Source organism: Bos mutus, chromosome 7 (assembly GCF_027580195.1).
Source record: "Bos mutus isolate GX-2022 chromosome 7, NWIPB_WYAK_1.1, whole genome shotgun sequence".
NCBI classification, from domain to species: domain Eukaryota; kingdom Metazoa; phylum Chordata; class Mammalia; order Artiodactyla; family Bovidae; genus Bos; species Bos mutus.
In genome coordinates this window covers 465,874-488,683 of record NC_091623.1, presented here as the reverse complement: position 1 = coordinate 488,683, position 22,810 = coordinate 465,874, and the positions used below count along the sequence as shown (strand labels likewise).

At 43.6% G+C, this 22,810-nt stretch overlaps 1 protein-coding gene across 2 annotated transcripts in view; it reads left to right on the top strand.

Annotated features, from left to right (window-relative positions):
- The first annotated feature begins 1,295 nt into the window (after window positions 1–1,295).
- Window positions 1,296–22,810, top strand: part of ADAM19 (ADAM metallopeptidase domain 19) — an 89,225-nt gene continuing 67,710 nt past the window's right edge. Inside the window, exons 1-3 of one of the 2 annotated variants that reach the window (XM_070373009.1) lie at window positions 1,296–1,742; window positions 4,399–4,484; window positions 9,138–9,208. In XM_070373009.1, the coding sequence (XP_070229110.1) occupies window positions 1,676–1,742; window positions 4,399–4,484; window positions 9,138–9,208 (224 nt within the window). In that variant the 5' untranslated portion in view covers window positions 1,296–1,675. Of the gene's footprint in view, window positions 1,743–4,195; window positions 4,265–4,398; window positions 4,485–9,137; window positions 9,209–22,810 lie in introns of those variants that run through there. The other variant, XM_070373010.1, reaches the window with a different exon arrangement.

The window sequence follows — 22,810 nt, the reverse complement described above, 5'->3', positions numbered from 1 at the left end:
CCCAACCAAGCCAACACCGTAATCTCAAAACTATAGAAAAATAACCTCCTGTTTTCAAGTCACTCAGTCTTTAGTTTTTGGTTATGGCAGCATGAACAGACTAATATATTTTATTTATGCCCACTGGTTTCAATAGACATACCTACTAATTTTCAGGTATGCCTTTTCCTTCCCAAAACAGCATCTTGTTTTAGCTGTACAACCCTGAGTTTGAAGGAGACAGAGTGGAAGGAATAGATAACAACAGATCTGAGGCTCAGACTTTGCCAGGGATCTTAGGCAAGACAGGTTTTTTTTTTTTTTTTTTCTGATTGTCAGTTTGTGTGTTAGTTGCACAATTGTGTCCAACTCTTTGCAACCCCATGGACTGTAGCCCACCAGTCTCCTCTGTCCATGGAATTCCCCAGGCAAGAATACTGGAGTGGGTAGCCATTCCCTTCTCTAGGGGATCTTCCTGACCCAGGGATCAAATTCCGGTCTCCTGCATTGCAGGCAGATTCTTTACCATCTGAGCCACTTGGGAACCCCCAGTTTATTCATCTGTAAAATAAGATGTGCTGTAAGAAGCTCTGGAACTATTCAGATGTGGACTTGAATCCAGCCTCAGACTTTAGCTGTGTGACTTTGAGTAAATTACTTAGCCTCTCAGGTTTGGTTTTCTCATCTCTAAACCAGGATACTGTTAGTGCTTACTTTAGGGGATTATTGGGCTAATGAAAAGATACGATGTATACAAAGTCCCTGGAAGATTTTAAAGGGCAATAAAAGGTAATTCTTCTAGATTAATTAAATAAATTGACATATGTAAAGTGCTGAGAACGGTGGAACTTAGGAAATGCTGTATAGGTCTTAGTTATTATTTTCTTCTTCTAGCAGACAGCAAACCTTCAGTAAGTGACAGTCATTATTATTATTATTTTCAAGTCTCATCTCCCTCCAATTTCCTTCAAACCCCTAAATGCTAACCATCCCAAATGCCGGTTTCCCCCAATTCAGCCCATGGGCTTTTCCGCCCTAGTCCGTCTATCTAGGGTTTTCTGCTCCATTTCGCCTCCTCCGGAGCTCAGATCTCATCTCCTCTGGGAATCCTCTCTTCATCACCCTGCTCCTCCCAGTCAGATGGAAAGGATCCTTGATTTGTGTCCTGCTAAGAAAACAACTCCGTGTAGCACTTAGTTCTCTGTGCCAGGTTAACTCTTTCGGAGCCTGCCTCCAAGAGTGGAGGCCGGTGCTGGTGAGCAGCCTCTTGAGCGACACCCAAGGCGTCTAGCCCAGCGTGGGACAGAGAAAATGGGCTGTGCAGAGAAGGGTCCAGTTTAATTCCTACAAACTCGAGCCCCCAACCCTCCTCAGGCAGCGCCCACCGTGAAGAATCCCTACCCTTCCTCGGGCTCGGAGTCTCCCTCCCTTGATCGCCGACACCTGAGCAGTTTCCCCAGCCCCTGCCCCACCCCCGCGCCAGGCTCAGGGGTCGCTCTGGCTTCCACCCAGCCTCCTCCTGCCCCTCCTCCAGCCCCCGGTGGAGCTGAGGGGCGGAGCGAACGGTCAATGGCTGGGAGCGGGCTGGGAGCTGCTGGGCGACCGCGGTGGATTCCAGAAGCGCGGCGGCCTGGTTAGGGGGCTGGCATGGCCGCGTGCTGGTGAGCGCTGACTGCGCGAGGGGCCAGCTGCCACCATGCCCCGGGGCGTGGGCATCGCCCAGCTCTGCCTGCTGGTGCTCGCCCTGCCTGGATGGACGAGGAGTAAGTAGCGGAGCGGAGCGGAGCGGAGGGAGTGGGGGTGGGTGACGGGGGCTTTGTAGGTGGGTGGACTGGGGGACCTGGGTGGACTGGGAGACCTGGGGACCCCCAGCAGCAACTCGGAGCCGCGCCCCTGCTGTCTTCTAGCCCAGGAGCCCCGGCTTTGTTCCCACGTTGTGCGCCCCGGGAGGTGGTGGAGATGCGGGAGATCCAGAGCAGGCAGAAAACAGTGGGTCCCTCCCCGGCTTGCCTCCCTCTCTCTCCTTTTCCTCTGTTTTTCTGGCTTTTCCGCTGCTTTCCGAGTCTCTCCTCTTTTCTCCAGTCTTTGTGTGTGTGCCTATAAATACGTTTGGATAAAATTGGAACCATACCATATGTACGGTTTTGTGTCTTGCATATTCCACTTCACTTTATGAGCATTTCCACATCGTTACATTCTCCAACAACATGGTTTCAATGATTGTAAATTCCGCCAAGAAATCGCAGAAGTACAATTTTCAGAAAGTTAAAAACACGACTCATACAAATATAGGATGGAAGATTGGCAAAGATTGATCTGATTCTTCAGAGAGGCAGTGAATAGAATGGTAAAGCTAGTTTAAAGCACTAGAGGAAAGAGGAGTGATACGGGCATTGGAGACAGTGTTGAAATCCTGTACTGGGACAGATACAAAAGTGGTCAGTGCTCCATGGGACCAAACAACCATAATTCTTAGTTATCTGTCTATTACGCTGGAGTCATTTGCATCTCTACCAGACTGAAAGTTATAGTTAACACAGATCTTCGCAGAGTATGTAGCCTTTAATTACTAGTAAATAAAGGCAAACAAAGGTACATTTCCCTAGATAATTCACTAATCTGTGAAAAGGCCTGCTAACCAATGCTCCAAATGTGATATTGAAAGGACATCCTATTTGCTCTTTTTGCTTTATTTCCAAGGTTTGAACAGTTTTTCTTAAGTTGTACTGTATTTCTCCATTACTGAGCCTAGCTTTCCATAATTTTTGCAATCATAAAGATCATTTCATTCCTTTAAATGTTCTATTAAATATCATAATTCCTTTTTGTTGCAAAGAATCTAGATTTATCAGAGCCGCTAGAGCAGAAACTGTCTTTCTGATTCCCCAGTGAGTATCTGACATCTAGCATAGTGTTTGGCCTGTGGTTAGGCACTCAGAAAATGTGTAAATGAATGCACTGCTTCTCATTTTTACTAATATGATGACACTAATGTAGTCTAATGACTTTTTTTTAGGATATATTTTGACTGAGAATGCATCATATCAGTAATCTGAAACGGAAGTTAATTACTCATCATTGGGCCAGTGTAACAGAACAAATATGGCCATCTTCTATGTAACTCATTATATTCTATGCGATTCATGTGGTTAATTTAGAAAGAATAGATTTTTGGAGTCTTCACTTAGGACCTCAGAAGTTCTATAGATGTGGCCTATTCTTACCAGAGACTAATTTACTTAGGTCTTGAGCAATTACCACTTTATTAAGATTGTCTGCAACCAGTGTTTGAAGTCTGCCCTGCCTAGAACAAGTCTGTCCGCAAACAGATTTCAGTTCACCTTTTCTTCAAAAACAGGAAGCTTGTTACCTATCTCCCAGGGTTGTGCTGAGTACAGAGATCTGGGTGGTGAGAATTATTTGGAAAGTAGGAAGTGATATGCAAATGCAGCCTTGCCCTTAGGAAGTTCAGGTTAAAGCAATGATGCTTTTGTGGACCGGGAAGCACTTTCACAATAACTCTCCCCATTAATGATGTGAGGTGGGCAGGTGGGTATCATTTTACAGATGAGAAAACTGAAGCACAATGTGAATAATACCCAGGGGCTTGCCCTCCTGATATACCCAGAACCCAAACACTTCATTCCTCTCCACTGAGGTCATTCTAGTCTGAGTTACCAGCAACTCTGACCAGGGCTCCCCCCGAAAGGCTCCATCCTTGCCTTCCCGCTTCTACTCTCACCCCTGCCCTTACAGCACTTCCACCCTTTCAGTCTCCACCCAACCTTCAGAAAGGTCTTTCACAAACTGAATACAGATCATGTTGCTCTGTGTCTAAACCCTCCAGTGCCTTCCAAGTCACAGGATTTATAATAAAATCCAGACACTTTCCATGCCCTCTGTGATAGCAGACCCCCTATCTGTCTTGCTGACCATATCTGCCAATTTCCCCTCTCATTTGCTCATTTCTGGCTACTTCTAACTTCTGCTTATTCCTTAAACAGGCCAAGCTGTTTCTGCTCTTGCTGATCCTTTTTCCTCGGACACTCTTAGACCCCTAGATCGTTGCATCTTCTTTCCGGTCCCTCAAGTCTCAATTAAGTGCTATCCTTGAAGATCATCCTAAAATAGGTACCCCCTCTTCAGTGTCTCTTTATTTTATGACCCTGTTGTACCACATGAGAATATTTGTGTCATCCTCTTCCCATCTCTAGAAAGTAAGCCAGTGAAGTATACACGGATCTACCACTCTATTATCAGCACCTGGCAGAATGCCTGACCCATAGTAAGTGCCAAGAGCCTGGAATCCACAGGTCTCCTAACACCCCAATGTGGAGTCTTCCCTGTTGGCACTGCATGCCTGGCTTAGCTAGGGTACAGAGGTCTGGGATTCCAGTGACGTGTTTGCTGTATTGGCAGGAGGAAGTGGGGAAGGCAGCCCCCAGCTGCAGCATGAACTGATAATACCTCAGTGGAAGACTGCAGAAAGCCCCATGAGAGAAAAGGTAAGACTCAAAGCATCTCATTTTCACAGGCAGAAGCTAACAACTCTGTTCTGTGAGGCTTGGGGGTCACCTACTTAACTTTTCTGGAGGTGCTACTGGTTATCCCATTAGTTCTGTTTCTGGCCCACTCTGTCCTCTGTGTACTCCAGTTTTGGAAATCCTCGACGGGACTTTCCTTTACTGTGTGACAACCTACTATAACACTTCCAGATGCCAGTAGTTGAGGAAACGAAAATCCATGTTAATGCCGGCATAAGCTAAATGCAAGTATGTTTCACAAAAATCACTGACTCTCAATTGGGGTTGATTAAATGTCGTTAGTTTTTTTTGCTCTGCATAATATGTGGTTCACTTTATTGATGAGATGATATACTTGGAGAGAAAAATGACAATCCAAACTATTTTTAAAATAAGAGGCAGGGTAGGGCTTCCCAGGTGATTCAGTGGTAAAGAATCCACTTGCCAATGCAAGGAGACGTGAGCTTGATCCCTGCGTCGGGAAGATCCCCTGGAGGAGGAAATGGTAACCCACTCCAATATTCTTGCCTGGGAAATCCCATGGACAGAGCAGCCTGAGGGGCTTCAGTCCATGGGGTCGCAAAGAGTCGGACACGACCGAACAACTGAGCACACATGCAGGGACCTAGTACTGCCTTAAGTCTGTCTTAAAATCCAATAATCTTAAAATTCAGTAGGCTCCTTGGGCCACAACACCAGCAGAATGGATAGGCCTCATCGAGGGGATTGGGAATAAGACAGAAAACATTATCCCGTTCTTGCAGGAAGGACCTGTGCATCTAGGATAGTCTTTGGTTCTGGTTCTTATAGTTCAAGTGAGACAGGAAAGAACTAGAAAGGAAGATGTGTTTGCTGTGAGCCAATAACCAGCTATCGGACCTTTCACTTTCTGAGCGCAGTTTTCTCATTTAAAAAATAGAGCTTAGAGGGGATAAGAAGGAAGAGGACTGGAGAGGAGGGGTGCTTAATAAGAGTGCTTTGGGTTCAAATGGTCAGTGATTTATTGGGCAACATATAACAGCAAGATTATAGTAGGAGAGAGAGGAGAGAGCAGTGTCAGGAAAGATTTCAGACTTCGAAGTCCTTGAGTCTGGAAAGGTAAACGGAGAGTAGAAATGCCCAGAATCTGTGAAATTATGGCTGGAGGAATGCAGACATGTCCAAAAAGTGCTTCAATTTGGAGGAAACTTACAGCAAAAATATTAGGACAAATGAAAGCAAATAATATTTTATCCTAAAGATAATAAATGCATGGAGTTCATTTCATCCAAAACTAGGAGAGACTGAAAATAGCTTCAGGAAAAGTCTAGACAAATTAATGGATGGACATCCTAGGGCAGGTTATTTTTAAAAATTAAGATCTTGGATATCCCAGCCTATCCATTATTGTCCGAGGAATGGATCTGATACTTTTATAGATGCCTCTCTGTTCTCTCCAGATGTGGGATGCCGGGCATCCTCAGGAAGGGCCTGAGAAACAAAGTGGAGCTCAGATCCTGTCTTTGTTCCCAGCCATTGTCTGCCTAGGATCTGCCCAGGTCATTGTCCTTTGTAGGACTAGCCTGGCACCGTAAATATTTGTTGAACAAATGAATGAATGTCAGAGGGAGAGGAGAGGTAGGTCTCAGTCGGGCATCTTATTCTCATTCACGTAATTACTTCATTTAGCAAATGTTAGTTGAACACTACATACTAAATATACATATACTATGTCTTAAGGGGAATGTAGACATGTAGTATAGATTTCCAATACCCTGTACAGCTGAAGATCTATTTAATCTACCTCAAAAGAGAAAGGCATTTAAAACCCTGCCCTGGGGAAGTATAAACAGTGGGTCAACTCCCTTCACTTCCTAGGAAAGGTGATGTCCCCCCTTCCTAGCACAGAGTAGAGTTGCAAAAGAAAAGTCTGAGTAAATCTGGACAGGGAAGCTACATGAATCTTTGTAGTGCTGTTTCATTGTTTTGGTTGAAACATCTCCTGGAAACAGGAACATCATATTAAATATCAGTGTCTGAGCATCTTCCAGACTAGAGAGCAATAGTTTTGGATTAGCCACTTAAGTATTCATACTCAGGCTGCAACTTGTATCTCTTTGGGGGAGAAGTGACAGTGGTTTGATTTGTGTCAACCTTCCTTCTTTGTGTGTGGACTCTAGGCCACCTTCCTCTTGGAAAAGGGAATAGATACAGCTCTATTGCTGTGTGTGTTTTCCTCAAGTGCCCACTTGGGACTGTGTCCCTGATGCTTAATGTGATTGGGCAGGGCCCTTGGTCCATAACTCCCCAGAGTAAAGCAACAAACCAGAAATAGGTATGGGTAGAGCTGAATCCGGGCATCAGAAAATAGAGAAGTGAATTTCTTTTTTTTTCTTTTTTTTTGAGAAGTGAATTTCTTAGTGCAAGTTTTTGCATAAACATCCCTGTCGCTTCCTCTTCCCGTGTTTTTGACATGTCCCTTAAGAGAAGTGAGTAGGATAAATTTGCAAAACAAAGCAAAGGACAGGGTTGCACAAGCATCCAAGATCATAATGTTCGGACCACATCAGAGCCCTTGGTGGCCAAAAGCCTCAGGGATGCCCAGGACCCTAATGGGAAATGGGGTTTGAAGCTGATAAGAAGAGAAATGTGCTTAGAAGAGGCAGGCCCCCCCAGAGGTGGCAAAGCAGGTGACGTACTTGCTCCTACATGCCAAAACTAAGTTTTGAGGCTGACCTTAAAAGGGATAGAGGCTTTCCTCTAGCAAGAGCTTCATGTGAATTGAAAGAGACTTCACGAGTTTATCAGTTCCTTGGTCCCAAATTGGAGAATGTGCATCTAAAACACCCGAAGAATCGATCCTTTTAAAAATGTTTAAATACGTAAATACCCTGTTTTAATTAAATAATTTCTGCCTTTAAGAAAAGTTCAGCTGTGCTAAATTGAACTTTTGTTAAAGCATGAAAGTTTATGGTGACTTGGATTTCTAATGTCTTTGAAATTTTGCACAGTAATTAGATAAAAGGAGATTAAAAGTCCATTTCTGAAAATAAGGCCATTATAAAAACATGGGAAAGTGCACAAAATAAAATTAAATTGAATTATGATCTCACTGAGCTTCTCTGGTGGCTCAGTGGTAAAGAACCCAACCTGCAGGAGATGCAGGTTCAATCCCTTGGTCGGGAAGATCCCCTGGAGAAGGAAATGTCAACCCACTCCAGTATTCTTGCCTGGAAAATCCTATGGACAAAGGAGCCTGGTGGGCTACAGTCCATGGGGTTGCAGAAGAGTAGGACATGACTGAGTGACTAAATAGCAACAAATGACTCACTAACGAGAAGCAACTATGGTAACCTTTTGGTTTATTTCTACTTTTGTCCCTTTATAAAAATATGTATGAATAAAGCATACAGTGTTATGTTTTAAACCTTTGTGCTTAATCGTTATCATGTGTACTTTCTTGATAATCTAAAAATGATTGAAAGCCATAATTTTGAATGGCTGTCTAATGTTTTGTCATATGAATGGATTATTGGTTATTTAACCATTCTCCTACATTTGGATTATTTGGATTCTGTTTCATTAGTTATTATTGTAAGTAATGAGCATCCTTGTGTATAAACCATTGCCTGTGTTTCCATTTGTTCCCTTCAGATAGAATCTTCTATAGGGTTTCAGGGTCTAAACATTTTTAAACTCTTGGTTCATACTGTCAGCTTATTTTCTGGTGAGCAGGTATCAGTTTAAATTCTCATAGGTAGGGTGTGAGAGTGCCCATTCTATAGTATACTCTGCTGCATTGTGATTTATGTTTTTGTTTTTTTTTTTAATCTTTGTTGCTTTGATTTTTTAAAAGATATCTTAAAAAAATACTTTTGGGTGGGGGGCAGTTACCAGTGATGCTGAACATGTTTTTAATGCTTATCGACCATTTATATGATACCTTAAATGGTCTATTCTGGGTATCTAGCTACTTTGGCTCTTAGTAAATTTTTTGTGTAAAATGTATCTTTTGGACCTTTAAATCCTTACTTGGAGGTTCTTCCAGTTGTCTCCTCTGAGAGGATTGAGGGGTATCCAAACTGAGAGCCACTGTAAAATGAGTCCATGATGAAGAGGCTTTCCCTGGTATCTTAAGTAACAGTCAACATGTAACAGGGGCTTCCTGTGTGCCAAGCACTATAATAAATTCTTATGTTTACTTTGTCACTTAGTCCTTACAATATCCCCACAAAGTTGACTATTACTTCTGTTTTACAAATGAAGCTGAGCTGTAGGGAGGTTCAGTAGCATGTCTGATTCCACGGCTGTAGTGTTGAAACCTACACTTGATCCCAGATCTGACTCCACTCAAATTTGCTGTCCAGAATCGCGTGTCTTAGGGTTTGCCTTTACCAGGCCTGCATGCAGGCACTTACACCACATTTAGGCTTGGAGTTTCTTTCCTTTGTCTTTGAGGAGAAGGCAGATGGGGGAGGAAAGTGGGTCCTTCTGGGACTGAAGTTATTTCATATTTGGGCTGCAAAGGCAGTTGACCCTTTCTCATTCACTTCCTGTGGCTCCATCCATGTCAGAGCTCTGGCTGGATCCTCTGCCTCCTCCCTGGGAGCCTCGGCCTGCTTTTCAGAACTGACATTCTTTCGTTGTTTCTTTTAGCATCCACTCAAAGCGGAGCTCAGGGTGATGGCTGAGGGGCGAGAGCTGATTCTGGACCTGGAGAAGAATGAGTAAGTGGACTTCTCCTTTGTCTAAAATGAGACAACCCACTTGTGTGTCAGCGCCGGACGCAGGTGCCACTGGCTTGGAAGGAAGTAGTTAATGAAGTGACCCAGGCTGTCAACCTGTAGTTCATTTATTGGGAGCATTTTTGCAAAGCCTGCACTTCCACCATCTCTTGACTTGCTGTGAAATTACTGGACTGTTTACCGTCTTCCTTGAATTTCCTCAAGCTGGGGAAATTTTGGGGGCCTCTTAGGGTTCACTGTCTGTGTGTGTGTGTGAGAGAGAGAGAAACAGAGAGACACAAAGGAAGGGATGGGCTGGAGGACTTGGGCAGCTGTCTTACTCGCTCCAGCACAGTGCATGGCAGGAAGTGAAGGAGATGAGAGGAAAGCAGCAGAGAGGAGAGAGGCGAGGTGGGGTGTTTGGGGATTTGACGCTCAAACCCTGACTGCTCCTTCTCTTCTGGGTCAGCTACATCTGAGCTTCTGCCAATAAGGGCATGGTCAGCAGTCTCCTGGCTTCATCAGCCTGGTTCTTCCATATCCCCAACCTCATTTGTCTTGGGTGGCTGCCTCGCTCAGAAATATTTCCACATTGATTTGCTGTCAAGCACAGTTGTATCTTGATTGATGTTATTGAGCAGGTAAATAGACATAAGGCATGGCTGCATGTGTTGCCCATTTTTTGACCAATCCCAGTCTGTTTTGGGCACTGGAGAGCTTTCCTTACTTGGCCAGGGCCCTCTGAAGGCTTCTGCTGTCTCCTCATCAACAGTCCTGCTTACATTCTGCCACACAGACCTTGCAGATAAGGCTGCATGGCTCAGCGAACTGCCTGTCTCCTCTTGGCAGCCTGTGGAGTCCCCTGGAAGCAGATGAGTAATCACACACATCACTGCCAAGAAAGGGATAGATAGGGACCTTCCCATATCCAGAAGGATGGGAATGACTGCTCAGCTTGGGTGGAAAGCAAGAATATAAATTATTCCAAATTTGGGCTTTTTGGACACTTGCGGAGGAGGATGCGTGGTGTTGGAAGTGCATTATAAGCATGACTTGAGCAGTGTGTGCAGTGCTCATCCGTGTCTTTCCTTTGCCTCCAGGATGCGGTGGCCTTTAGGAAGCCAGAAAAATGGGCATCTCAGTCATTTTTGCTGCTTTCCTCCTTGGAGTGAAAGCAGTCCTTTCCTCGTGCCTTCGTCCTGAAGTAAAACCGGCCCAGGAATGTGTTCTCTCTGTTCCACTTCCCTGGAATAGACCTGGCTGGCTGTGTTTGCCGAGAGCGTAGGCCCTGTCTGCCTGGGATTTCTCCTTGCATTGTCTTCCTCTGGTCTTGCAGGGAAGTCTCTCAGAGGGTGTGTTCTTAGTCTCTCTCAGGTCCTATTTCAGTTTCGTACAGTCCCAGCCCTCTAGCTCTAAACTAAAGGTTTCCTATTGCTACCTCCATCTCAGCCGTCCTCTCCTGCCTCCATTTAGAGTATGTGACTCCTCAGCTTCCTCTGAGCTGCCCATGTGATGGGGTTGGTGTCATGGACAAACTCTTGGGAGTTGGATTGGCCAGGCAAGGACCCCGAGACTCATCCTTCCCTCATATTTTGTAATCTTTATAAGAGGTCATAGGAAGTTAGGGCACAAAAGTGCCTTGGAAAACACTGAGTGCAGCAGTCGTGTGCGTGGAAGCAGAAACTTCAGCTCAGAGAAGGAAAGGAACTTGTCTAAGGCCACACAGCAAGTAAAGGGGAGAGATGAGATGAGGATCGTTTCGGTCACAGAAACCCAGATTCGGCTTACTAGCTGATTAACCCGGGGACACATTGCTGGGTCTTTTGGAGTCTCAGTGTCCTTACTTATAAAATGAGGATAGTAACACCGGCCTCATAAGCGTGGCTATGAGGGCTAAATGCGGTGATGTACACAAAGTGCTTACAGAACACACAGTAGATAATTGACTACTAGTGTGTTTTGTTTTTTTTTTTTTAACATCCCATTCTGAGGTTCCAGAGGAGAGCCCGGAAATGTGGTTCAGTTGTCTGCTGCCGGGAGCAGCTCTCTTGTTTCCCAGTGATCAGCAGTGGGCTGGATATGGTTCCTGGCCTCTTCCAATTGGCAGAAGGCAGGAGGTCTGACAAAAATGGAAGCAGCAGAGCCAAGCAATATGACCTCACCAGGTATCCCTAGGGAAGGCTTCCTGCTATTTTCGTCTAAACTGGGCTTTTTGTTTTTGGACATGTGTTAGCAAGCGGAACTCCAACTGCACACGACTTCCTAGTGTGTTTACTTCCCAAAGCCCTTTCATTCATGGTGCGTGCGAGCCTGGATTCAAAACAGATTGGGGGGGGTGGGGAGGGGTTTGGAGGAGGTGCGGCTTTTCTGATTTTCAAATCTTATAAAAAAAATGGTAAACTTTTTATCATCCTGTGATATTTGAGGGGAAACTAGGCCCCGTGCTAAGGGATCCTCATGCTCTGATTCTTAATATCCTCAATTGATTCATTCATCTTCCTCATCTCGGATACATCTATAGCATTCTAGGCACCAGAGCAGGTAGTGCAGATCCAGCTGTTGGTAAAATAGGTCTACCTTCTTGGAGCTTGTATTCCAGTAGGGGTGAGCAATAAATAAACAAGCAAATGGTGACAACTGCTATGGAGGAAACAACGAAGCATTAGGGCTCTGAAGAGGGAGCGAGGTGCTGTTTGGAACGGCAGCCAGAGCCAACCTTGGTGGTGAATTGATATTTGAGTCCAGACCTGAAGGAGCTGAGGAAGTGAGCCACATGAACAGCAGGGAGATGACGGTTCCAAGGAGCAGGAACAGCTGCCGAGTTCAAAAACGCTACTAGACTATGAAGGTTTCCCTTCCCAACCACATTCCCCCACATGTTAGATTCTCAGGCCTCCCAGGAGCAGTGGACAAGGACTCCTGGAACTGTGAGGGCAGGGAGAGGACATTTCTCATTTCTTTCTCATCATCCCGAGGTGTCTGGCCTTCTCTCATTTAATCAAAGCCCAAGTGCTAATGCGTGGCCCAAAATAGCTGTGAGCCAGCCTTTAATGGAATTCACACGTGGAGAGATTGCCAACAATGGTGAGGATGCAGGAGTGTGGGGCTTGGGCCAGGAACCAGGATAGCAAATGGGTCTTCAGCTCAGGCAGCAGACGCCCCAAGGTGCCTCAGTTCCATAGCGTGGCCGGCGGCAGCCTTTTTCCACTGTGAAGCCGCTCAGGATAAACGGCCGACATTCCCACGGGGGACACACACCCTTTCTCCTACAGATTGCAGGTGGAAAAGAGTGACATCACAAGGATAATCTGAATGTGGCTTCCATGTGGGATCCTGACCCTGCCACTTACTAACTGTATGTCCTTTTCAAGCCTCAGTTTCCTTATCTGGGATATAATATATCTGAGTTCCACACTTAGAGCCATGGGGAGGACAAAATGAGGCAGGGGCCAGCGTAGTGCCTGACTTGTACTCTGTATACCCTGTAGGAGGCAGCTGCTATTTTTTTCTTGCTTGTGGTTTTTTAATTGCAAAAGCAATGCATACTCATTGTGAAACTTGTAGCAATACCAAAGTATAATGAGTAAAAGAATGAAAGCCTCCCGCCCACAGGGCCCACCATGGACCTGTTCTCTGTGAGTGAGAGCATGCACATAGATACGCACGGGCACAGTCACACAGAAGCACAGCCAGGCTGCTACTTTTGTGATGACTCAAGAGCAGAAATGAGACTGTACTGTACATATTGCTCCACACTTATCTTTACAGACTCAACTGAAGTGATGAAGGTAGTATTCTGCTCTAATAAAATATATGTTCCGTTTTGTTGTTCAGTTGCTCAATCGTGTCCGACTCTGTGACCCTGTGGACTGCAGCACTCCAGGCTTCCTGTCCTTCACAGTCTCCCAGGGTTCGCTCAAACTCATGTCCATTGAGTCAGTGATGCCATCCAACTATCTCATCCTCTGTCGCCCCCTTTTCCTGCCCTCAATCTTTCCCAGCATCATTGTCTTTTCCAGTGAGTCGGCTCTTTGCATCAGATGGCCAAAGTATTGGAGCTTCAATTTCAGCATATGTTCCCTACTGCTGCTGCTGCTAAGTCGCTTCAGTCGTGTCTGACTCTGTGCGACCCCATAGGCGGCAGCCCACCAGGCTCCCCGGTCCCTGGGATTCTCCAGGCAAGAACACTGGAGTGGGTTGCCATTTCCTTCTCCAGTGCATGAAAGTGAAAAGTGAAAGCGAAGTCGCTCAGTCGTGTCCGACTCTACGCAACCCCAAGGACTGCAGCCTACCGGGCTCCTCCGACCATGGGATTTTCCAGGCAAGAGTACTGGAGTGGGTTGCCATTGCCTTCTCCTAGTTTTATGTTTATTCACACCTATACTGATCATTTGCAAATGTTGGTGCATAGCTGTGGTTAGCAGAACCTGACTTGTGACTGGGACTCTGTGGAACAGTGGACAGAGTACTGAGCTCAGAGACAGGTGATACAGAATTGGTCAGCAAGCCAGTTGGCCCTGCTGGGCTTCCACCTTCTCATCTGTTGTATGGGGGTTTTGTCCCATTTAGGCTCTACGAGCCTTTCCTGCACTACCTGTTTAAAGGACACTGCATAAGTGGAAAATGAAAAAGAAGTCCCTGCCTCAGGGCATTTGCTCCCCAGTTCTGGAGACATTCCTGGAAAGAGGGGGCAGTGAGATAAAGGCAAATACCCCCAAAACCACAGAAGCTGAGGATGAACTGCTAACTCAGGACCCATTGTTTAAGCAACATAAACACAAGGAAGAAAATTACAGGGAAGAAATTACAGGCTGCTATTTTCATAACCCACAATTTTGAGGCATAAATCCATAATATTTGTCTTCCGTGTAATTTCCCCCAGACACTGAGGACTGCCTCATCAATCCAGAAACCATACTGGACAACAGCTTGTTTGCTGAAATCAAATGGAGTCTTTCTTCACTGTAGGCATCTGGACATCTGGATGCCTCCAGGAAGATATAGGCCCTGACTCTCTCCCTTCTCACTTTTTCCCCAAAGGAGGGAACACTGAACTGTTGAACCTGCTCGCAGGATGCTCAAGGTCATCTTCAAAAGCAGATAAGCAGCCCAACCAGTGGGCGCTGTGCCTAGAGGACCTTCGGCCACCTACTTCTCTCTGCTCATCCCTTAAACACGTTCTGGAACTGTCATCTCTTCATCAGACTTCCTCCCTTGAGTCTAAATGATGCTAAGATTTAGATTTTGGCTTGGGAAAGGGAGAGATCCCTTGGTCTCACCACAGCCCTGTTAGCGAAAGAGAAACAGAGTTTGAACAAGCCTGACTTATAAGAGTGGATATTTGTTGTCTTTTGTGTGTATATCTACCTCCAGACCTCAAGGGGAATAGTAATTGTCAAGGCAGAATTTAGGTATTTGGAGGTTTACTGGTTATTGTACCTACTACTACTTCTGACTTTCATCTCTCCTCGTATCTCTAACTTCTTTTCAGTCCCTCGGAGATATCTTAGGGATGGAGACTTTTTGTTATCCTGGAAATCAAGCTGCAGCCTGGAAAATGAATAGCTGTTCACTGCTAATGGAGTGATCCAGCTCCTTGTTTCTTTTTCTTCAACCCTATTTGAGTTGTATTTAATACTGGAGAACCCAAGAAGGGGAGAAAGGCAGAAGAGGAGTTTTCTCAGCAATAGGTTGGGTGGGTTAGTCACCACTGCTTACCATTGCACTTCTCTTCCAAGGAGGCCTGGTGGTAATACTAATACGTAGTTGATCTGGAGCAAAACTCTGCATACCAGCCAGACCACGGACCTCTTCCCGGCTCCCTGCTTCCTTGTGGGTGAGGAATAGAGTTTAACATCTTATCTAGGATAAAGGACAGCTCTCTTTGACCTTCTCTTGTCAGGAGCTTCATTTATTGTTGGCAGAATTCAATTTCCTGGATCAAAGAGAAGCTTAAGAAAGGCTTAGGCATATCCCAGCACTCTCGGTAAACCATGCTTCACTGAAGTGCATTTAAATGAGTCACAGACATATGGCTTACATTTCACTTAAAATACACATGGCTTAAGAAATTGGAGGATATCGTTCTTTAACCAAGTATTTGGCAGATCCAAAGTATTCAAAATGTTTTTCCAAACTCAGCATACAGCTGGGCTCCCCATTCCCTGCAGCTGAGATCCTATAATTCCGTTAGACCAGTGCTGAGGAAACCGTTAGATAGATGGGTGGGGACATCAGAATTTGCAGAGAGCTGCCTCCAAGTGGCTGAAATTTTCTTCAAATATATATATATATATATATTTTTGAAGTACCAGGAACTGGAATTAACCCTGCTGCATTGACTCTGAGGCAGTGAAGGCATAAGTGGATTTAAATTCTAAGTGCTAGGTTAGGCACCTTGCCCCAGAGAGACCACATAGTCCTGTCTGAAATGCAGCTTCCAACTGTAGCTTTGTAGATGGAGATTGATCTCACGATTCCCATGTTGCCCAGAACCCCTGGAGTTGCAGACTGGATTGCCAGCCAATGTGATGTGGTCTTTCTAAAAGCTAAATTCTCAGCCCCACCCCTTAAGCAGGGGCTCCATTATTTCTGAATCATTAGAAACATGATACTGCTTTGTTAGGGTCCACTGTGTAAACTCAGTCTCAGTAACTGGAAATGGTGATCTGCGTGGATGCAGCTAGACAGTAGCTGGAAGGGAGTATCAGGCAGCACCCACAACTGTAATAACCTAGATGTGTTGATTTTTTTTTTTTTTTAATTTTTAACTGGAGGATAATTACTTTACAATATTGTGTTGGTTTCTGCCATACATCAAAATGAATCAGCCATAGGTATACATACATCCTCTCCTCCTTGAGCCTTCCTCCCACTTCCCACAGATGTGTTGATTCTGAAGGCTGTGAGAACGTAAGGCAAAATGCCTAATCCATAGTAGGATAGGCTTGGGTCTTGGTGCTGGAAGGACCCAGATTCAGTCCCGGGCACTGACACTGTCTGGTTAGGTGGCCTTCAGCAAGTCACTTGTCTTCTGAATGTTGTTTCTTCTTTGGTAGTCACCATAATGCTCACTCATTAGTGAGCATTAACTGAGGGCCACTCACTGTGCAGAGGCACTTCACATACCATCTTATTTAATCCTCGTGGCAACCCTTTTGAGAAGGTATGAGTATTATTCACATTTTATAAATGGGGAGGCTCTCAGGCGGAGCCAGGAGTCAAACTCAGGTCCGTTTGCTTCTTACTATACTTTACCTCCACATAGAAAATGAAAATAACTTCATTGTGGGTAAGGTAGGCTGAGAAATGTTCCCTACCCCCCAAAAGACCCACATTCTAATTCCTGGAACATGAGACTATACTGCCTTATGTGGCAAAAAATAATCTTTCTAAGTGTGACTTAATGAAGGATTTTGAGAAGAGATGATTCTGGATTTTCTGAGTGGGCTGTAAATTCAGTCACTAGTATTTGTAAGAGGAAGGCACAGGGAGATGTGCTCACAGACCGAAGAGGAGAAGGCATTGTGACCACCGAGAGGGCAGCGATGCAGCCACAAGCCAGGGAATACAAGCAGCCCTGGAGGGTGGGGGAGGCCAGGAATGAAACCTCTCAGACTGAGTCCAGCTTTGCTAATACCTTGACTTTGCATTCTTGACCTCCAGCACCCTGAAAGAATAACTTTCTGTTGTTAAAAAAATTTTTTTTTCCTGGTTTCTTTTTCATCTTTTTTTCTCTTTTCTTTTTTTGGCTGGGGCAAGTGGGATCTGAGTTCCCTGACCAGGGATGGAAACTGTGCTCCCTGCAGTGGAAGCATGGAGTCTTAACCACTGGACCACCGGGGAAGTGGCTAACTTTCTATTGTCTCAAGCCACCCAATTTCTGGTAATTTGTTACGCACTGGGCACAGGAAACAAATCCACTATGTTTGTGAGCCTTAGAGATAATGTATTACGATGTGCTTAGTATCATTACAGTGCATAAGTAAGCTGGTTTTCAGTACATGTTAACTTTCATTAATGTAAAATCATGAGCAGATGTTTTCTAAAGTGTCTTGGTGATGCAAACCATTGCATATGGCCCCTGTGAGTGTTTTCAAGTAAGAATGACAAGAGAAAAACATGTTGAGACATAGCATGTGTGGTTACAGTTTGTCAGCGTTTCCCGAGTTCTGGGTCATGTTGTGTGATGCAGTCTGCCTTCAGGCAGCTTCTGGCTGAGGAATGATCGTCAGAAAGGGATAATGATATCGTCAATCATGGTAACAGCTACAAAGTAGGAGATGCCTTTATAGCAGGCTCTGTTGTGCAGTCTCTACATAGTTCATCTAATGGAATCATCACAGCAACCCTGTGGGTTGTCGTTACCTGTGTTAGTCCTGTTTGGCAGATGGAGACCCTGAGGCATGGGGCAGCACGAGTTGGTCACAGTCACCTGGGTGGGAAGGGTAGAGCTAGATCTCTTTGACTCCAAGCCCAGGCTCTTAGCTGTGGCCTCAGATTGCCTCGTGGAAGCCCTGTCCTTACTCAGTATGCTCTTCGATGAACACTTGGTGTTCTCTGATATTCTGCCTGCCTTCTTCCCTTTCCTTCTGCCTTCCCTGGTTGGATTTGGATTTCGGTGGATTGTAATGATGTAACCTCGGCATGTTAGATTCAGAGTCTGGCTCCTTGTACCTACTGGAGGTGTAAGCTTTGACAAGTTGCTTTACTTTTGCAAGTCTCAGTTTCCTCATCCACATGATGGGGCCAATAGTAGTGGCCACCTTGTCAGATGTGGTGTGTTATTCGATGATGCAGTGCTCTTCGAGGACTTACTCTGTGCCTGGTGCACTGTGAGAGCCCAAGAATCGCTATTATTTGTATTTTGCAGGATGAGAAAAACATTTAAGAATGTAGTAAGAGGGAATTCCCCTGAGGTGGTTTCCAAATGTAATTAGGAAGACGACCTTAAAGTCCATTGCCCTTGGGAGGAAACTCACTTCTGCTCCCCTGCTGTGCCCTGTTTGACCTAACTGTATCTCCAGAATACAGCTTTGCAGGGTTGTCCAGTCGGCCAAACTGTACCTCTTGTCTCTGCCTACAGAATCTGTGCCCTCCCTAGGCGAGGCTCTGAACTGTCTGATAAGCAGGTAGAATTTGTTCACCATTTCCGGCTCTATCTCCTTCCAGGGACCTGCAGCCAGGGCTGCCTGTGTAGCCAGGAAGGATGTCCATGGTTTTCTTTTGTCTCAAGCTTATTTCTCCTGGCAGCCCTTCAGCAGGAGCACAGGGTAAAATGAATGGAAGGAAGCTGTCAACTGCCCTGTTGGCCTTAGATGGACCTTTGTCAGAGCAAAGGGAAGCTGTGTATTTGGAGGAAGTCGGGAGTTGATTTTTGAGTTTGAGGAACCCTTGACCATCAGCTGTTTACCTTAAGATAATGATAGCTGACATCCAATGAGTGAACATTTACCATGAGCATACTATTTTACATAGTTTTTTTTAACCCTGTATATATTTCCATGTAAATTTATCCAAATGGGGTCATACTATAGCTTAAGTTTTATTATCTATTTAAAAAACTTTTTTGAAATACAGCATAAGAATCATCAATTATTTTTTTAAAAATTACAGAAGAAATTTTTGGAGTGTTTGAAACTTTGACAATAAAATTCTAGAAAAAATTACACAAGTAATAAAGTTTTGGGCTTCCCAAGTGGCTCAGTAGTAAAGAATCTGTCTACCAATGTTGGAGACTCCGGTTTGATCTCTGGGTCAGGAAGATCCCCTGGAGAAGGAAATGGCAACCCACTCCAGGATTCTTGCCTGGGAAATCCTATGGACAGAGGAGCCTGGTGGGCTACAGTCCATGGGGTCACCAAAGAGTTGGAAGCGACTTAGTGACTGAACAACAAAATAAGGTTTTAAAATAAATGAGATCATACTTTATGTACCATTCGTAATTTTCTTTTTAATTATTTGGCTTCAATACCCTTCCACATTAGCTTATTTATAGACCTATTTCATTCTTCTTAATGATGACAGAGGATTCCACTGAATGGTTTCTCGCTGTTACAAGTAATGCTGCCATAATAGTCTTATGCATAATCTTTAAACATATTTGCAAATATTAGTGTAGGATAAATACCTCACAGTAGAACTGCAAGGTCATATAGCATATATGTCTAACATGTTTTAACTTTTGACGAATTGTGCTTCCCATTCCACAGATTCCTCCTCAAAGGCTGTACCACAGTTTGGGAGTCTCTTATGGATATATTTCTATGTAAATTTATGGGATCATTTTTAATGGCTGTATGATAGTTCATTTTATGTGTATGCCATAATTAACTTTTAAAATTTCTTATGATGATTTTGGGTAAACTCTGGGAGTTGGTGATGGATAGGGAGGCCTGGTGTGCTGCAGTCCATGGGGTCGCAAAGAGTCGGACATGACTGAGCAACTAAACTGAACTGAACTGATGATGGAAAATTATCAAATGTACACAGCAGTAGAGAGAATGATATAATGAATCCCCATATACCCATCATTCAGATTCAGTAAAAATCAGGATGCCATGATTAATTTAATCACCCATTTTGATGGGTATTCAAGCAATTTTTTCCTTTTGTTTCTCCCCCCCCCCCATTTTTACAAATAGTGCTAGAGTGGACACCTTCATGTTCTTTGAGAGGCATGTCTGGAGGATCACTTCCTAGATGTGAACCACTGGGTCACAGGGAATTTACACAGAACATGTGGGCAGATAAAGGCACTTTGCTTTTGGCTTCTGTGTAAGAAACCCACTGCCTGTGTTGAGAGAAGTTGTTTCACATGCTGTCACTAACTGGTTAGTTGCTGAGCTTGGGCAGTTGCTTTAAATCCAAACTTTGGGGTTGTTTTTTTTTTTTTTTACCAGCTTTATTGAAATGTACCTTACATACCACATAGTTGATCTGTTTAAATAAGTATGCCATTCAGTATTTGTTAGTTTATTTACAGAGTTGTGCAGCTATCATTATATTCTAATTTCTGAACATTTTCATCACTCTAAAAAGAAGCGATTAGCAGTGTTACAGGTTGAATGTGTTCCCCCAAAGTCATATGTCAGAGTCCTAACCCCTTCTACATCAGTGTCCTTATTTGGAGATAGTCATCGTGGATGTAATTAGTTGGGATGAGGTCATCCCGGAATAGCACCTAATCCAGTATGACTGGTGTCCATATAAATAGGGGAAATTTGGACACAGACGTGCACAGAGGGAGAATGCCATGTGAAGACTAGAGTGAAGTTATGTGGCCACAAGCCAAGGAAATAGTAGAAGCTAGGAGAGAGGCCTGGAACAGATCCTTCCCCAGTATCTTCAAAGGAGCATGGCCCTGCCAATGCCTTAATCTTATGTTTAACTTTTTAGAACTGTGAGATGATAAATTTCTATTTTTTTAAATCTCTAAGTCTGTGATACTTTGTTAAAGCAGCCTTAGCAAACGAATGTAAGCAGTTACTCCCCACGTTTCCCCAATGCCATCAGCTCTAGGCAACCACTAATCTGCTGTCACTATAGATTTGCTTACTCTGGATATTTCATATAAATGAGATTATCCAGTTTTTTTTTTTTTTTGGTGACTGGCTTCTTTCACTGTGTAATGTTTTTGAGTTTTTTCCATGTTGTATAGCAAGCATCTGTATCTCATCCCTTTTTATTGCTTTATAGTATTCCATTGTATGAATGTACTACCCTGTGCTTATCCATTCATCAGTTGATGGATCTCCTGCCTTTTAAGCCAGAGCTTACTTAACTCCACTCTACAAGTTTGATTTCAGCAAATTAAAAAAAAAATTGAAGTACAGTTGGTTTATAGTGTGTTAACAGCTGTAGTACTGTAAAGTGATTCTGTTATATATATATTCTATTAATATTCTTTTTATTATGGTTTATCAGAGGATATTGAATACAGTTAAACACCATTCTATATATAATAGTTCACTACTGCTAACCCCAACCTCCCACTCCATCCTTCCGCCAGTCCCTCTCCTTTGGCAACCACAACTTGGTTCTTTATGTCCACAATTCTGTTTCGATTTCATAGAGAGATTCATTTGTGTTGTATTTTAGATTCCACGTGTAAGTGATATCATATGGGATTTGTCTTTCTCTTTCTTAGTTCACTAGTATGATAATCTCTAGTGGTACTCATGTTGCTGCAAATGGCTTTATTTGGTTCTTTTTTATAGTTGAGTAGTATTCTATTGTGTATGTATATATACCACATCTTTTTTTTCATGTTGTTAACACTTATTGACATACATAGTTCTTTTTAAAATTAATCTTTTAATTTTTTTTTTACAGTATACCTTGTTGGTTATATATTTTAAATATAGCAGTGTGTGCTACATCTTCTTTATCCATTCATCTATTAATGGACATTAAGTGTTTCCATGTCTTGGCTGCTGTGTATGTATCTTTCTGAATTATAGTTTTGTCTGGATCTGTATCCAGGAGTGGGATAATTGTATTTTTAGTTTTCTGAGAAACCTCCATACTATTTTTCATGGTGACTGTACCAACCTTCATTTCCACCAACAGTGTAGGAGGGTTTCCTTTTCTCCACGTTCTCACCAGCATTTGTTTTTTGTAGGCTTTTTAATAATGGTCATTCCCACTGGTGTGAGATGGTACCTCATTGTAATTTTGATTTTCATTTCTCTAATAATTAGTGATGTTGAGCATCTTATCATGTACTTTTGGCCATCTGTATGTCGTCTTTGGAGAAAAGTCTGTTTTGGTCTTCTGCCTACTTTTGAATTGGGTCGTTTGTTTTTTTGTTGTTGAATTGTATGAGCTGTTTGAATATTTTGGAAATTAAGCCCTTGTCTATCACTTCGGTGGCAAATACATTCTTCTATTCTGTAGCTTATCTTTTTATTTTGTTTCTGATTTCCTTTGCTGTGCAAAAGCTTATAAGTTTGATTGGGTCCCACTTGTTTATTTTTACTTTTATTTCTATTACCTTGGGAGACTGACCTAAGAGAAGATTGGTATGATTTATGTCAGAGAATGTTTTGCTTATATTCTCTTCCAGGAGCTTATGGTGTCATGTCTTATGTTTAAGTCTTTAAGCCACTTTGAGTTTATTTTTGTGGGTGAGTGGATGTGTTCTAACTTCACTCATTTACATGCTTCTGTCCAAGTTCCCCAACACCACTTGCTGAGCCTTTTTTTCCATTGTATATTCTTACCTCCTTTGTCGAAGATTAATTGATGGTAGGTGTGCGGGTTTATTTCTGGGCTCTCTGTTCTGTTCTGTTGATCCACATATCTGTTTTTGTGCCAATGCCATGTTGTTTTGATTACTGTATCTTGGAAGTATTGATTTCAGCAAGTATTGATTGAGCATCTCTGTGTAAAGTCCTGTGCTAGGTGTTCTAGGGAGTAGATGCAAAGACCGTATCCTTGCCCTCCAGCTATTTACTCTCTGTGGGAGAGAATATACTCACACAGCATAATAAGAGGCTGGTTATGGATTTATTTAATAGAGTTAAAAGTAAAGCGCCAAGGGAGCCATAAGGAAGAATTTCTGGTTGGGGGTTAGAGAAAGCTTCCCTAAGGAGGGTTCCTTGG